The sequence below is a fragment of the Garra rufa genome, chromosome 2, assembly GCF_049309525.1.
Source record: "Garra rufa chromosome 2, GarRuf1.0, whole genome shotgun sequence".
Classification (NCBI taxonomy): domain Eukaryota; kingdom Metazoa; phylum Chordata; class Actinopteri; order Cypriniformes; family Cyprinidae; genus Garra; species Garra rufa.
In genome coordinates, this window is record NC_133362.1 from 2,058,811 (window position 1) to 2,076,146 (window position 17,336).

General features: G+C 31.9%; 1 protein-coding gene across 1 annotated transcript in view; it reads right to left on the reverse strand.

Annotated features, from left to right (window-relative positions):
* LOC141325795 (kinase non-catalytic C-lobe domain-containing protein 1-like) overlaps window positions 1–17,336 on the reverse strand; it is a 107,521-nt gene that overhangs the window by 60,316 nt on the left and 29,869 nt on the right. Inside the window, exons 14-23 of the mRNA XM_073834525.1 lie at window positions 14,353–14,672; window positions 9,516–9,609; window positions 9,311–9,408; window positions 6,555–6,748; window positions 6,361–6,471; window positions 4,779–4,926; window positions 4,525–4,695; window positions 2,718–2,885; window positions 923–1,005; window positions 461–599 (exon numbers count right to left, since the gene is read on the reverse strand). Of these exons, the coding sequence (XP_073690626.1) occupies window positions 461–599; window positions 923–1,005; window positions 2,718–2,885; window positions 4,525–4,695; window positions 4,779–4,926; window positions 6,361–6,471; window positions 6,555–6,748; window positions 9,311–9,408; window positions 9,516–9,609; window positions 14,353–14,672 (1,526 nt within the window). The remainder of the gene's footprint in view (window positions 1–460; window positions 600–922; window positions 1,006–2,717; window positions 2,886–4,524; window positions 4,696–4,778; window positions 4,927–6,360; window positions 6,472–6,554; window positions 6,749–9,310; window positions 9,409–9,515; window positions 9,610–14,352; window positions 14,673–17,336) is intronic.

Genomic DNA, 17,336 nt, shown 5'->3' on the forward strand with positions numbered 1-17,336 from the left:
AAAATGACAAAAATACACAACAGAATTTCTAAAACATTAAGGAAAATTTGAATGAACACAGAATATAAAAAACACAATCTAATTAAAAATATTAACAAAAACTATAAAAATAGTAGTATATTATATTTATATTATATTATATTATATTTGATTAAAAAAACAACTAAAATAAAAATATGTTGAAGCCACAGCCTACATGTATATAGTTTTAAGTTCAAATATATTTAAATAATATATATATATATATATATATATATATATATATATATATATATAAATAAATAAATAAATAAATGTTAAGACTGTTCTCTATCAGTGTGCCAAATTTTACAACTTTCCCGCAAGCGGTTCTATGGGCTGCCATAGACTCAAGAGCAGAAAAGAAACAGAAATAGAGAAATAATAATAAGAAAGCCAATGGATATAATAGCTAAATGTTTAGTGAACGCTTAGGAATCACCTTGACTGAGTCACAGACGACCAGTTCAGCAGAAACCCAGTTGGTGACACAGTCTGCATATGTGAGGAGTCTCTGCAGCGGCCCTTCATTCACCAACACACTGCTGCCCTCTACAGGTGAGGAGGCTGGAGACGCACACCTGACCAACATTTACACAGTTACTATCACACATACTGGATATATATATATATATATATAAACACCTGTACTATTTTAAAATCCAGATTTTAGGCGAACATTATTTTCATGTATGTAAAATATTTTGTATGGTCACTATTTTGAAGAACTACCTTTTTGCTTTTCTCAGGTCATTTAAAAAGATCAGATTTTTTTTTAGTACTATACAAGGATTAGAAACATTTTTAAACAAGTTTGTGATTTAATATAGATGGTCGCTGCTTGAATTGTCTCAATTATCTATTTATGTACATTTTTGAATGTTTTATAAGTGTGGAAACTCACCTGGAAACATTTCCAGAGTTTTCTGTTACTCCATGAGCTCTTGAGTTCAGAAAGTGAACCGGATGACAGTCCTGGAATATTTCCTGCAGATGGCGAGACATGAACATACATATTGAATTAAAACCTGGCATATGAGAGATGATTCTCTCCTCATACAAAGTCTGAGATCCAGAATGCATGGAAATAAAATATATGATCATGTGTCTCCACCTAGAGTTGGATCATGAAATTACAGTGTGAGAACATAGCAGAAAAAATAGGAGAATAAGCTGAAAATGTCAAATAAAATAGGATGCAAAGAAACAATGATAAAAATTAGAAATTAAAGACATTCATATATTATTGATTACACTACCATTCAAAAGTTTGGAATAATTAAGTTTATGTTTTAGAAAGAAGTCATCTGATCAAAAATGCATTACAAATTGTGAAATATTATTGCAATTTAGAATAAGTGTTTTCTACGTGAACATATTGTAAAATGTAATTTATTTCTGTGATCAAAGATGATCATTCTGACACTGATTTGCTGCTCAAGAAACATTTATGATTATTATCTGAATATTATACAATATTTTTGTGGAACCGTCATACATTTTATTTTTCAGAATTCACAGATGAACAGACAGTTCAAAAGGAGAGCATTTATTTGAATTAGAAATCTTTTGTTAACATTATAAATGTTTTGGGTTTTTGTTCTGGAAATAAATGCAAATCAGTGCATATTTTTAATTAGATAATGCCTTAAATGCATTTTTGAAAAATGTATTAAAGTTTAAAAATAAATAAATAAATAAATAATTAAAAACAAAATATATAAACAAAATAATAAACCATAAATAAAAAAAATACATTAATAAATATATATATAAATAAAAAAACTATTAAATAAGATAAAAAAATAATAAAATAAATACATACATAAACATAATATATAAAATAAAATACAAAAAAATATATATATAAAATTAAAAAACGAGTGAATAAAATACAAAAAAAAAAACTATTTAATAAAAAAATCAACACATAAATAAATAAAAATACAATATAAAATTAAAGAAATATATAAAATATAAAATAACAAACTATTAAATAAAATAAAAAATAATAAAATAAATACATTATTTTTAAAAAAGGATACAAAGTATTATTTTCCTCTTTCCCATCTTAATTAGGTACCTAATGTCCATGTCTATTTTTATTTGTAAGCATACTGTCTTTTGTTTGGTTGGTTGTGTTTCCAATGGGCTGTTATCATTCTTTTAAATGCAAATTTAACCATAACATTTCAGAAAACTTTTAATAAAAAAAATTTGTGACCCGGACCACAAAACCAGTCATAAGAGTAAATTTTTTTTAAATTGAGATTTATATATTATTTGAAAGCTGAATAAATAAGCTTCACATAGGATACTATTTGGCCGAGATACAACTATGCATGCAAAAAAATCTAAATAATAAGAAAAATGTAGATTTTTCTTAAAATGGAACATGTGAATGTCAGATCAAGTGCCTTGTTGAAAGAAATGTTTCTCAATAAATATATTTGAAAACAAATAATAAGAAAAATGTTAAAGTTGTCTAAATGAAGTTCTTAGCAATGCATATTACTAATCCAAAATTTTGATATATTTGATAATTCAGTTTTGATCACAGCAATCAATTGCATTTAAACAGATATTCACATAGAAAATTTTTAAATTGTAATAATATTTCACAATTTCTGAGTGGTGTAAGTGTCCATATAGCATGAGCTGTATATTTCACTAATGAGTTGAGGTGTGTTTATGTTGACCTGCTCCAGTAAGGTGAGCTGTTGTGCGATGTGTGTCGGCGTGTGTTCGCTCTGACTGAAGGGAAGTCTGTCCTCTGATCTGAGATTGGTGTTGTTCAGCTGACTCATCAGAGAGGCATAACACGGCCGAGGAAGAGCCGCAGCGATGGAGAACACTTTCTCTTTACTCTGGGCCGTCTGAGGCTCCACCACACGCGACACACGCCACTGGAAACCCTGCACACACGTCAACACATAAATATCACAAGAACACAATACATCAGCTGTCAGACGATTGGCTTCTAATCAATTGTTTGAAATGAATGTTGTAGACACAAAATGCAGTTTTTTCATGCACCTGTCAAGTTTGAGATTTTGGGCTTTTTGGTCACAAAGTGTTTTTTCAGACTAGTGGAACGAAAAACACCCAAAAGACACTGTTAAGTGTTTCTTTTATAGCACTTTATCTATTTGTGTCAATAGATTTCAATTACAATACATATTTTAAAGGCTGTTTTCTCAAAATGAGTTTTTTCTCCCACACTGAGCCATAAATCTCCACTTCAGTAGCACTTACACACATTAAACTTTACATTTTTATTCATGTCTATATCCTGAAGGTTTTTACAGAGGGATTTGTTCATATAGAATTTGCTTGATTTTTTTTTACATTTTATTCCCCCCAAATCGTAAAAAAAAAAAAATAATAGTGTTTCCTATCTGTTTTTTCTGACATTATAAAAAATATTACTTATATTTTTTGTCTTGCTTCCAGCCAAAATATCTAAAAATTCTTAAATCAAGAAGGTTTTCCTAGACAAGTAAAAATTATTGTCTTGTTTTCAGAAAAAAATAAGTAAAAATTGTGTTTTTGCTTAAAACAAGCAAATTAATCTGCCAATGGAGTAAGCAAAATAAGATTATTTTGATTTTGTTTTAATGAAAATAAAACAAAATAACAAATAAATGCAACTAAAATTAAAAATGAAAAAAAAAAAAATCATAAATAAATAAAAATAAAACAAAATCAAATTTTCAATGAAATAAAAATTTATTTAATTTAAAAAATAACAAAATCATCACAAGATGATACCAAGACCAGGTTACAAAGTATTATTTTCCTCAGCCTTAATCCTAATTTGGTACCTAACGACCATCTTTTTAAACAAATGCCTATTTTTATTTGTAAGCATATACTGTCTTTTCTTTCTAGACTTGTTTCAGTTCCTGGGTTCACTGGATGGTTGTGTTTCCAATGGGCTGTTATCAATGTCTTTTAAATGCAAATTTAACCATAGCCTTTCAGAAAACTGGTAATAATAATAAAAAAAAAAACTATTTGTGACCCTAGAACCACAAAACCAATCATAAAGCTCTTTTTTTTTTTTTTTTGAAACTGAGATTTATACATCATCTTAAAGCTGAATAAATAAGCTTAGGTTAGGATAATATTTGGCCGAGATACAATTATTTGAAAATCAGGAATCTGAGGGTGCAAAAAAAATTCTAAATATTGAGAAAAGCGCCTTTAATGTTGTCCAAATGAAGTTCTTAGCAATGCATATTACTAATCAAAAATTATGTTTTGATATATTTACAATAGGAAATTTACAAAATATCTTCATGGAACATGATCTTTACTTAATATCCTAATGATTCTTGGCATAAAATAAATATTTGTTAATTTTGACCCATACAATGTATTTTTGGCTATTGCTACAAAGATCCAGGGTCCCATTTGTCAATTGGTATTGTAAGTATGGTGACATCTATAACTATGATTACACCATTGACCTGTGGTTTCTTGCCTTAAATGATTTTGACAGACCTTTCGAGCTGCATCTTCGATGGATGAGGAGTTCGCTGAGAGGTTCTCCTCATCGTCTGTGCTGCTGATGGAGGAGACAAATGCACATGATGGGCTGTATACACGCCTCTTTTTGGGCGAGGCCTGGAGCGATACCAGCAAACTCTCTCCTCGCCTGTCCACAGGAGCGACCTGAAGACACAGTGTACCTCGGTTATTTTACACACATTCAAGCTCTCTGTCTAAACCAGCAGTTTTATAGATCATCTTTTGACCTCAGTGGTCAGGAAGGCGTCCAGCGTGTGCAGGAGTCTGCAGCTGGAGCTGAAGTCCACTAACTGTGCGTCTTCAATCCAGAAGTGTAATAAGTCCAGAGAGCGCTGATAGACTTTGGCTCCGTCTGATGAGGGATCTTCATTCGCTCTGCAGTTTCACAGTTAATGAGAACATAATTACATTTCATTTCATTTAACTTCCTAGAGATAATTATTTAATTAGTGTTAGACTGTGGATCATTTACTCTTTCTGTACATCTTAATTATGTGGGCTGAACATCTTAATACTTTACATCTATCTCAAAATCATCTATTCATCCTTCTATTCACCCATTCATCCATCTATCTATCCATCATCCATCCATCCCTCATCCATTAATCCATCCACTCACTCACTCACTCACTCACTCACTCACTCACTCACTCACTCACTCACTCACTCACTCACTCACCTATCTATCCATCCATCCATCCATCCATCCATTCATCATCCATCCACACACTCATTCATCTATCTATCCATCCATCCATCCATCCATCCATCCATCCATCCATCTATCCATCCATCCACCATCCTATATCTATCCATCCATGCATCCATCCATCCATCCATCCATCTATCTATCATTCATCCATCTATTCACCCATCCATCATCCATCCATTCACCCATTCATCCATCCATCCATCCATCCATCTATCCATAATCCATTCATCCATCTATCCATCCATCCACCCATCCATCCTTCCATCTATCAATCCATCCCTCATCCATTCATCCATCCATCGTCCAACCATCCATCCATCCATCCATCCATCCATCCATCCACTCATCCATCCATCTATCCACCCATTCATCCATCCATCCATCCATCATCATCCATCCATCATCATCATCAATCCATCCATCTATCACCCATTCATCCATCCATCCATCCACTCATCCATCCATCATCATCAATCCATCCATCCATCTATCCACCCATTCATCCATCCATCATCCATCCATCCATCCATCCACACACACACTCACTCATCCATCTATCATCCATCCATCCATCCATCCATCATCCATCCACCCATTCATTCATCTATCCATACATCCATCCACTCATCCATCTATTCATCCATCATCCATCGCCCATCCATCTATCCACCCATTCATTCAACCATCATCCAACTATCCATTCATCTATCTATTCATCCAATCATCCATCCATCAATTCACCCATTCATCCATCTATCCATCATCCATCCATCAATTCATCCATCTATCTATCAATCGTCCATCCATCTATCCATCCATCAATTCATCCATCTATTCATCCATCCATCCATTTCTCCATCATCCATCCATCTATTCATCCATCTATTCATCCATCACCCATCTATCCACCCATCCATCCATCCATCCATCCATCCTTCCATTCATCACCCATCTATCCACCCATCCATCCATTCCTCCATCATCCATCACCCATCTATCCATCCATCTATTTTTTAAAGCCAACATCAAAGTTTTCTTGACCAGTTCACCTTTTCTAGTTTAATCTGTTACAGTGCTCACATATATTTCATTCGTACCCCAGTGTGCTGTTTAATTTGTCCATTAGAAACTGCAGAAGCTCCTCCGTGGTGCAGAAGTAGCGATACGTGTAGAAAAACTGCTGAATAAATCCCTCGGTGTGAGCGTTCCTGTTAGCGTCAGAACAGATATCAGTGATGAGGTTTACAGCAGCGGAAGAGTCATTTTCTCATGCATTCATACACATCAGTACCTGGCGTACAGATAGGCCATGAGTCCTCTAGGAGTCGCGGACACTAGCGGACAGCCTTTCCCTCTGCGCTGCTCACACAGGAAGTGCAGAAGTGCAGGATCCTCCGAATGCTGCAGCTCCAGAGGCGCAGATCCACATGCGGCAAAAGAGGGCAGCAGAGAGAGCGCTAAACCCCACTGATCCACTGACAACACCTACAACACAAAACACCTGTGTTACAAACTAAATCATACAATACTGGTGTTTAAACTGTTCAATCAGCTCACATTCCCTCAAATGATTTGTTGCTTACTTGGATGTAAAACACTTGAGGCAACAAAAATAGGACAAAGACACTAATAAAAATATATTTATTTTATCAATAACTAACAATACATTTTACATTTATTTACTTAGCAAAAATGCTACTATTTTAAGTGGCTTACAGTGTATTTACGGTTCACCTTGGTGATTTTAGAAACTTTTAAATACTAGATAAATTGCTAAAGAGCTGAGAAGTGAAATCTGATTGAATAAACCAACTTCAAAGCTTTAAAATTGAAGAGAAACGTGTTGAAGTGCTCAGTTGTTAAAACAATTGTTTACTGCAATTATTTTGTAACGATAATAACAATAATAATGAAATATAATGAAATAATAAAAATATTTTTGTTATTAATAAGACAGGCTATCATCATCATCTAATTTATTATAAATTAATAATCTTAATAAATTAAACATTTTAATAATCTGTTAACTACTTATTATTAATTAGTAATTATTATTAATTGATTGTTGTTATTTATTTATAATACATTCAAAATATTACTACTACTACTATTATTATTATTATTATTATTATTATTATTATTATTATAAATGATTATTATTATTTTAATTTATAATAAATGAGATAGATTACTATTATTATCTTATTTATTATAAATTGATAATCTATGATGATTTTTCTTCTTCTTATTATTAAAATATATTATTACAATGAATTTATAATATATTAATCAGTTATTATTATTTTTATTAATTGATTATCATTACAAATGTATAATAATAATCATGATTATTATTCTTATATTATTTTTACAATATTATTACAATTAATTTATAATATATTAATCAGTGTTATTATTATTGATTATTATTACAAATGTATAATAATTATCATTGTGCTTATTATTATTATTCTTATATTATTAAAATATTACAATTAATTTATAATTAATTCATAATTTAATTAGTTATTATTATTATTATTATTATTATTATTATTCATTGAATAATATAAATTAATAATAATATTACAAATAACGAAGATGATTATTTATATATACTTATTAAAATATTATTACAATTTAATTTATAATAAATTAGTGTTATTATTATTACTACTACTACTGATTATTATTATTATTATTATTATTATATTATTATCAAAATACTATTACAATTAATTGATAATAAATGTGTTATTATTATTTATTGATTAATATTACAATTACATTATAATAATAAATATAATTGTATTAATTATCATATGATTATTATTATATTATTATTAAAATATTATTACAATTTAATTTATAATAAATTAGACAGTTATTATGATTATTATTATTACTGATTACAAATGTATAATAACACAATGATTATAATTATTGTATTATAAAATATTATTACAGTTAATTTATAATAAATTAGACAGTGTTATTATTATTTTTATTAACTGATTATTATTACAAATGTATAATAATATTATTATTATATATTATTATATTATTATCAAAATACTACTACAATTATTATTTATTGATTATTATTACAATTACATAATTACAATTACAATATTATGATCATATGATTATTATTATTATATTATTATTAATTATTATTTTTAATGTTATTATTACAATTTAATTGACAATAATTTAGTTATTATTATTCATTGATTATTATTATAAATATATAATAATAACAGTGATGATTATTCATATATAATTATTAAAATATTACCATTTAATTTATAATAAATTAAACTGTGTTATTATGATTATTATAATTATTACTGATTATCACAAATGTATAATAATATAATGATTATAATTATTATAATATATTATATATAATTATATAATTATTATATTATAAAAATATTATTACAATTAATTTATAATTAGACAGTGTTATTATTTTTATTAATTTATTATTATAATATGTATATGTATAATAATATTATTACTACAATTAATTTATAATAAATTAGTGTTATTATTTATTGATTATTATTACAATTACATCATTATAATTATCAATATAATTATCATATGATTATTATTCTTATATTATTATTAATTATTATTATTAATGTTATTATTACAATTTAATTGATAATGAATTAGTTATTATTATTCATTGATTATTATTACAAATATATAATAATAATAACAGTGATGATTATTCATATATAATTATTAAAATATTACCATTTAATTTATAATAAATTAGACAGTGTTATAATTATTATATGATTATTATATGAATAATAATATGATTATAATTATTATATTATTATTAAAATATCATTACAATTAATTTACAATAAATTAGACTGTGTTATTATTATTATTACAAATGTATAATAATGATAATAATTAATAAATTATTATTAAAAATAGTAAATAAATGCAAACTGAATTTCATTGCTGAGAAATTTCTCTAAAACCACAGAAGAGGAAAAAAGCAGCGAGTGCTTTGGCACAAACCTGGAGATATTTCCTGACAGACTGCAGAAACTCAACTTTGGCTCTGAGCTCATTGAACTGCAGCTTGACTTTAGACACCATCACCTTCACGTCTGACCCTACAAACACAGTCCAGCAGCTCAAACACACGAATGAGGAACAACTACACTGCAGAATTAATGGACAGGTGTGTAGTTACTGTGAGTAACCAGGATTTCTAATGTACCTTTATTTTTCCTCTCTTGCTGAATCAGTTTGTGGTAGAAAGTTCTGGTCTTTTTCAGATTCCTGCTCTCAATAATCAGCTGCTGGTGAAGCTCCTGTTCAAGAGCAAAGATAAGAAAAGATTAATGAACCAATCGAAACTCTGGAAATACATGCAACTAACCATGCATTGCATTCACAGAACCATAACGCACGTTTAGCGTTTTTATTTCAAGTTTCCCTGCTGGAAAAAGACAACTTCACCATGAAATCTACCAGATTAATCACGTAGACCACCTTAGACCAGTGTTTGTTTAGTGTTACGGCTTTTGTTACAGATCTGCTATTTAAGCTTCATCTTATTATTATTCTTGTGAGAGAAAAATTTCTGAACGCTACTCCTCCTAGAGCTTTAAGCTAGAACCACCAAACTCAGCCCAGCTGTGATCTCATTTAGTGTGCCTTATCTTTTCTATCTAGCCAAGCCTAACAACTAGAATCATGTTAGTAACTTGTTAATCATTTTAGAAACATGCTAGCAACACGTTAATCATGCTAGCAACATGCTAACAACACATTAATCATGCTAGCAACATGCTAGCAACACGTTAATCATGCTAGCAACATGCTAACAACACGTTAATCATGCTAGCAACATGCTAACAACACGTTAATCATGCTAGCAACACGTTAATCATGCTAGCAACATGCTAGCAAAACACGTTAATCATGCTAGCAACATGCTAGCAACACGTTAATCATGCTAACAACATGCTAACAACACGTTAATCATGCTAGCAACATGCTAACACGTTAATAATGCTAACAACACGTTAATCATGCTAGCAACAACATGCTATGGCAACATGTTAATCATGCTAGCAACAACATGCTAGCAACACGTTAATCATGCTAGCAACAGGCTAACACGTTAATCATGCTAGCAACATGCTAGCAACACGTTAATCATGCTAACAACATGCTAGCAACACGTTAATCATGCTAACAACATGCTAACAACACGTTAATCATGCTAGCAACATGCTAGCAACATGCTAGCAACATGCTAGCAACACGTTAATCATGCTAACAACATGCTAGCAACACGTTAATCATGCTAGCAACATGCTAGCAACACGTTTATCATGCTAGCAACATGCTAGCAACACGTTAATCATGCTAGTTAATCATGCTAGCAACATGCTAGCAACACGTTAATCATGCTAGCAACATGCTAACAACACATTAATCATGCTAGCAACATGCTAACAACACGTTAATCATGCTAGCAACACGTTAATAATGCTAGCAACACGTTAATCATGCTAGCAACATGCTAGCAACACGTTAATCATGCTAGCAACAAGTTAATCATGGTAACAACACATTAATCATGCTAGCAACATGCTAACAACACGTTAATCATGCTAGCAACACGTTAATCATGCTAGCAACACGTTAATCATGGTAACAACACGTTAATCATGCTAACAACACGTTAATCATGGTAACAACACGTTAATCATGCTAGCAACATGCTAACAACACGTTAATCATGCTAGCAACATGCTAACAACACGTTAATCATGATAGCAACACATTAATCATGCTAGCAACATGCTAGCAACACGTTAATCATGCTAACAACATGCTAACAACACGTTAATAATGCTAACAACACGTTAATCATGCTAGCAACAACATGCTATGGCAACATGTTAATCATGCTAGCAACATGTTAACAACACGTTAATCATGCTAGCAACATACTAGCAACACGTTAATCATGCTAGCAACACGTTAATCATGCTAGCAACATGCTAACAACACGTTAATCATGATAGCAACATGTTAGCAACACGTTAATCATGCTAACAACATGCTAGCAACACGTTAATCATGATAACAACATGCTAGCAACACATTAATCATACTAGCAACATGCTAGTAACATGCTAATCATGCTAACAACATGCTAGTAACTTGCTAATCATGCTAACAACGTTAGTAACTTGCTAATCATGCTAACATGCTAGCAACACGTTAATCATGTCATGTTAGCAACATGCCAGTAACTTGCTAATCATGCTAACAACACACTAGTAACATGCTAATCATGCTATAAACATGATTAAGAACATGCTAATTACATGTTAATCATGCTAGCAACCTGCTAATCATGTTAAAAACATGATTAACAACATGCTAACTGCATGCTAATCATGTTATAAACATACTAGCAAAAAGCTAACTACATGCCAACCATGCTAGTAACAGGCTACTCATGCTAAAAACATGATTAACAACATGCTAACTACATGTTAATTATGCTAGCAACATGTTAATCATCTAATCCATTTATCTAAATGTTCAAACTTCAAGCTTTTATAACTGCTTTAAACTTTCAGGCTAGGCTTTCTCAAGCCAACCTGAAGTATGTCTTGACCTTGACCTTCTAACAGAAGCTGGTTTAGCAGTAATATCACGCAGCACATGTGCAAATGCTAACCTAGCTGGGAACTCATTTCAGGTGCTGCGTGATATTACTGCTCCTGCTTCGGCCATATTACGGCAGCAAACTTCCTTGACTATTACGCCGGAATGGGAGTGTAGTTCCTAATCTTATCAGCCTGGAAAATCGCATCTTTACATTTTCCGCCGGTCTTAGTACATGATATAACTACAGAAGTGTCAAGTTTTAAATAGGACAAATACCGAAACTCGTTGGTCATTTTTGAACGTGATGCTATTGGTCTAATAGGATTCAATGATCTATGCTAAGCTATGCTAAAAGTGATATCGCCAGAACAGGAGAACGGCTGAATGGATTTCAAAACGGTAAAACTCAACTTATTAACTCGGGGGGAGTTGGAGAATGAGCCTATTTCCAAAAAAAAAGTGGAGTGTTCCTTTAAGCTGCATCATCCAGCAAGACATGTTTTTGAGAAGCAGAATGATCTTATTTTGAGTCTAGCATAAATTCTATGGCTTTGTGTGATTGGACTCAATGTGATTTTCAGTGGAAACCATCACACATTTTATTTTTCAGGATTCACAGATCAATAGAACATTAAAAAGAAGAGCATTTATTTGAAATAGCAATCTTTTGTAACATTATAAATGTCTATACTGTCACTTTTGATCAATATTATGTGTCCTTGATGAATAAAGTATCCTATTGAGCCTGATCTTTTGATCAGCAGTGCATATGATCAGGATGAAGTCTGTGCGATGTGAACTCTCTGTATTTCTCTCTATGGTAACAGAGATCGATGGTCAGCGCTTTGAAGTCCAACTGCAGCTCCGTTCCTCCTGTAGAGCTCCTCATAAAAACAGCCCTCGACCACCATCAAAGCATCACACACTCTCTGAGTGCTTCTATTCTGCTCTAAATTTTAGATTTTATCATGTAAATATCAAATACTATACTTGAAACCTGCACCACTTTCTGAATATATGAATGATGGAAGTTCTTTATTCACTAAAGCTCTTTCCATGAAAATGAAGGTTGTTTAGGATACTGTACCTGGAAAAACTCTGGCTCTAGGAAATGTGGGTCCTTTCAATACAGTTAGCATTAAATAAACACCGGAAATCAGCATTGGGACAATAACAGAACAGACACAAGACACATCAGCACAAGAAAAAAAAAATCATATAAAATAAAAGCCTAAAATAAAAAAAAGTTCAAATTAATTTTTTGATAAGTAAAATGTTTGCATTGTGTCATTATTTTCATGCAATTATTTTCATATGATATAATTTTATACCAAAATCTTATGAATTTAAAACTAAATAAACTAAAACAAATAAATACAAATGAATAAAAACTATATGAACATTAATAAAAACAAAACAAAAACAAAATTAAATTAAAACAGAAAATATGAAAATGAAATCTAATTTAAAAATAGAATCACCACTGAGAATAAAAATAAAAAAACTAAATTGAGAATTGTGGCAAAATGTTTTTAATTGTCATAAAAATTATTTTACACTACAAAAAAATATAATAATAATAATAATAATAATAATAATAATAATAATAATAATTATTATTATTATAACAATAGTATAATAATTTATGCTGCTTTTTATTATTATATTATTATTAAAGTATTATTACAATTTAATTTATAACAAATTACACTGTTTTTTATTATTGGTTATTATTACAAATGTATAATAATAATCTATAATGATTATTATTTATATATTATTATTATTATTATTATTAAAATATTATTACAAATATATCAACAAAGGATAATAATAATTTATAATAAATTAGACAGTGGTATTATTATTAGCATGAATTGTTTTTATTACAAATGTATAAGTGATGATTATTATTCTTATATTATAATTATATTTATATTATTATAAAATACATATTTTTTTAATAATTAAAATGTTTGCATTGTGTCATTATTTTCATTCATATGATATCATTCTATCCTGAAATCTTATAAATGTAAAACTAAACAAACTAAAACAAATTAATACAAATGAATAATAACTATATAAAGATTAATAAAATAAAAATGACAAAAATACAACACAATTAAAAAAATAATAAATAAAATTAAAGTGAAAACATAAAATATAAAAACAAAATCTAATGTAAAATAGAATCACCACTGAGAATAATCATAATTACAAAATTTAGAGTTGTGACAAAAACGTGTTTAATTGTCAGAAAAATGATTTTACACTACAAAAAATAATCTAAATGGTTTGAAGAACATGCTTAATTTTTCTAAAAAAAAAAAAAAATTCAAATTTTCTTTTTAGAATTAGGAATAAAATATGACCCAATCACATAAAGATTAGATTTTTTTAACATGTATGAAGCCTACCTGTGATTTGTCCTCCAGCGTGGGCGATTCGCTGTGGCTGCTGAGTTTCTGTGTGTATTCCAGCACGTCCTGACCGAAGCAGTCGTCCCCGTACAGAGCCAGAGCCCAGGAGGAGCCGCGCGGGGCCCGCTGAGAGTCGCTACAGACCGAGAGCATCCGTTCAGACATCAGAGAGTCACAGTCGTCCATGTCCAGCTCCGGGCAGTCGGGAGTGAGCTGAGAGCCGCCGCTGTCCTCCAGCGCTTCAGCTCCATAAACACACTCACCAGCGCCATCGTCTGGAGCCGCATCGCACTGCACCTCCATCAGCTCATTCAGATCTATCACACACAGACAGACATACTTTCACAGTCCACCTCAAAAACAATATTTATTAGAATTTATTTGCGATGCGATTATATAATAATTTTACACATTTCTTCTAAAATTCTCATTGTGCATGGCAAAAAAACAACTCTCATTACTGCAATATGAGGCAATACATGCTTGATTGAGAAAAGTCACAGTGCAAAATCTATCTAGCTATCTTACATTTATCTATTCATCCATCCATCATTCATCCCCATTTATCCATCTAACATTAATCCATCTATCATTCATCTATCCATCTTTTATCTAGTCAGCCTTACTACCATCTATCCATCTATCTATCCATACATCTGTCCAACCATCCATCTGTATTTCTGTCAGTCTGTCCGTCCGTCCGTCCGTCCATCCATCCATCCATCCATCCATCCGTTTGTCCTTCCATTCATCTATCAATCAATCTATTCATCTATCCGTCTGGCCATCTATCTATCATTGGTCAATCTAACCACCCATTCACCTGTCTGTCAGTCTTTTGGCCCATCTATCCATCCATTTGTCTATCCATCTCTGCATCCATCCATCATCCATTATCAATCAATCAATCCATCCATCCATCTGTCTGTCCATCCATCCACCCATCCATCCATCCATCCATCAATAAATCTATTCATCTATCTGTCTGTCTATCTAACTATCATCCATCCATCCAACTATCTGTTAGTCTCTGTCTGTCCATCTATGCATCCATCCATAATCCATTAATCTGTCCATCTGTCTATCTACCCACCCACCCATCCATCCATTAATCAATCTATTCATTCATCCGTCTGTCTGTTCATCTATCTATCCATTCACCTGTCTATTCATTCATCCATCCATCATCCACCCATCTATCCATCCGTCTGTCCGTCTATCCATTATCCATCTGTTTATCCGTCCACCCATCTATCTACCTATCCATCTATCCATCCATCCATCCACCTGTCTGTCAGTCTTTTGGCCCATCTATCTATCCATTTGTCTACGCATCTATCCATCAACCATTCATCCATCTGTCCATCCATCCATCAATCTGTCTGTTTATCATCTATCCATCCATCCATCCGTCCATCCATCCATCTGTCTGTCTATCCATCCATCCATGCATTTATTCATCCATCCTCCGTCTGTCCGTCCATCTATCCATCCATGCATCTGTCCATTTATTCATCCATCCATCCATCGTCCATCTGTCCATTTATTCAATCATTCATCCATCCATCTCTCCATTAATTTATTCATCTGTCTGTCCATCCATCTATCTGTCCATCTATATATCCTTCCGAATTAACCATCTGTTGCTCTGTCTGTCTGTCCATCTATCCATCTGTCCATCTGTCTGTCCATCTATCCTTCTGTCACTTTGTCTGTCCGTCCATCTATCTGTCCATTTATTAATCCATCTGTACATCCATCTACCCATCCAGCTGTCCATTTATTCATTTATCCATCCTTCTACCATCCATCTGTCCATTCATTTATTCATCTGTCTGTTCATCCATCTATCCATCCATCTGTCCATCTATCCATCCATCCATTGCTCTGTCTGTCTGTCCATCTATCCATCTGTCCATCTATCTACCCATCCATCTGTCCATTCATTCATCTATCTATCCATCATCCATTCATTCATCCATCCATTTATCCATCTGTCTTTCCATCCGTCTGTCCATCTATCCATCCATCTGTCCATCTATCCATTGCTCTGTCTGTCTGTCCATCTATCCATCTGTCCATCTATCTACCCATCCACCTGTCCATTCATTCATCTATCTATCCATCCATCCATTCATTCATCCATCCATCCATTTATCCATCTGTCTTTCCATCTGTCTGTCCATCTATCCATCTGTCCATCTATCTACCCATCCACCTGTCCATTCATTCATCTATCTATCCATCCATCCATTCATTCATCCATCCATTTATCCATCTGTCTTTCCATCCGTCTGTCCATCTATCCATCCATCCATCCATCTGTCCATTTATTCATCCATCCATTCGTCCATCTATCTACCTATCCATCCATCCGTCCATTCATCCATTAATCCATCCGTACATTTATCTACCCATCCATCTGTCCATTCATTCATCCATCAATCCATCTGTCCGTCCATCAATCCATCGATCAGTCCATCCATACATCTATCCATCACCTATCCATCCGTCAGTCCATCGGTTTCTTTATCCATCCCATCCATCTGTCCATCCATCGGTATGTCCATCCATCAATCAATCTATTCATCCATCCATCTGTCCATCTATCTATCATATCATCCATCTGTCTATCCATCTGTCCCTCTATCCATCCATCCATCTACTCATCAATCCATTAAGCATTTGTCCGTCTGTCCATTCCCATTTATCTATTCATCCTATCCATCTTCCACCCATCCAATCAATCTATCTATCCATCCATCTAAATATTTATCTATCCTATCATTTGTCCATCTGTTCACCTATCTTTCTGAATATCTATGCTAACTTTTACATAAAACATCACACTTTGTACTGACTGACTTTCTTTTTCTATGTCCTTATTTGCTCCTGCTTTCTGACTGGGCCGTGTTTGTGTGTGATTTACACCTGTGCTTTGCTGTAAGTGTGTGTGTGTGTTTGTTTGCACTCGTACAAGT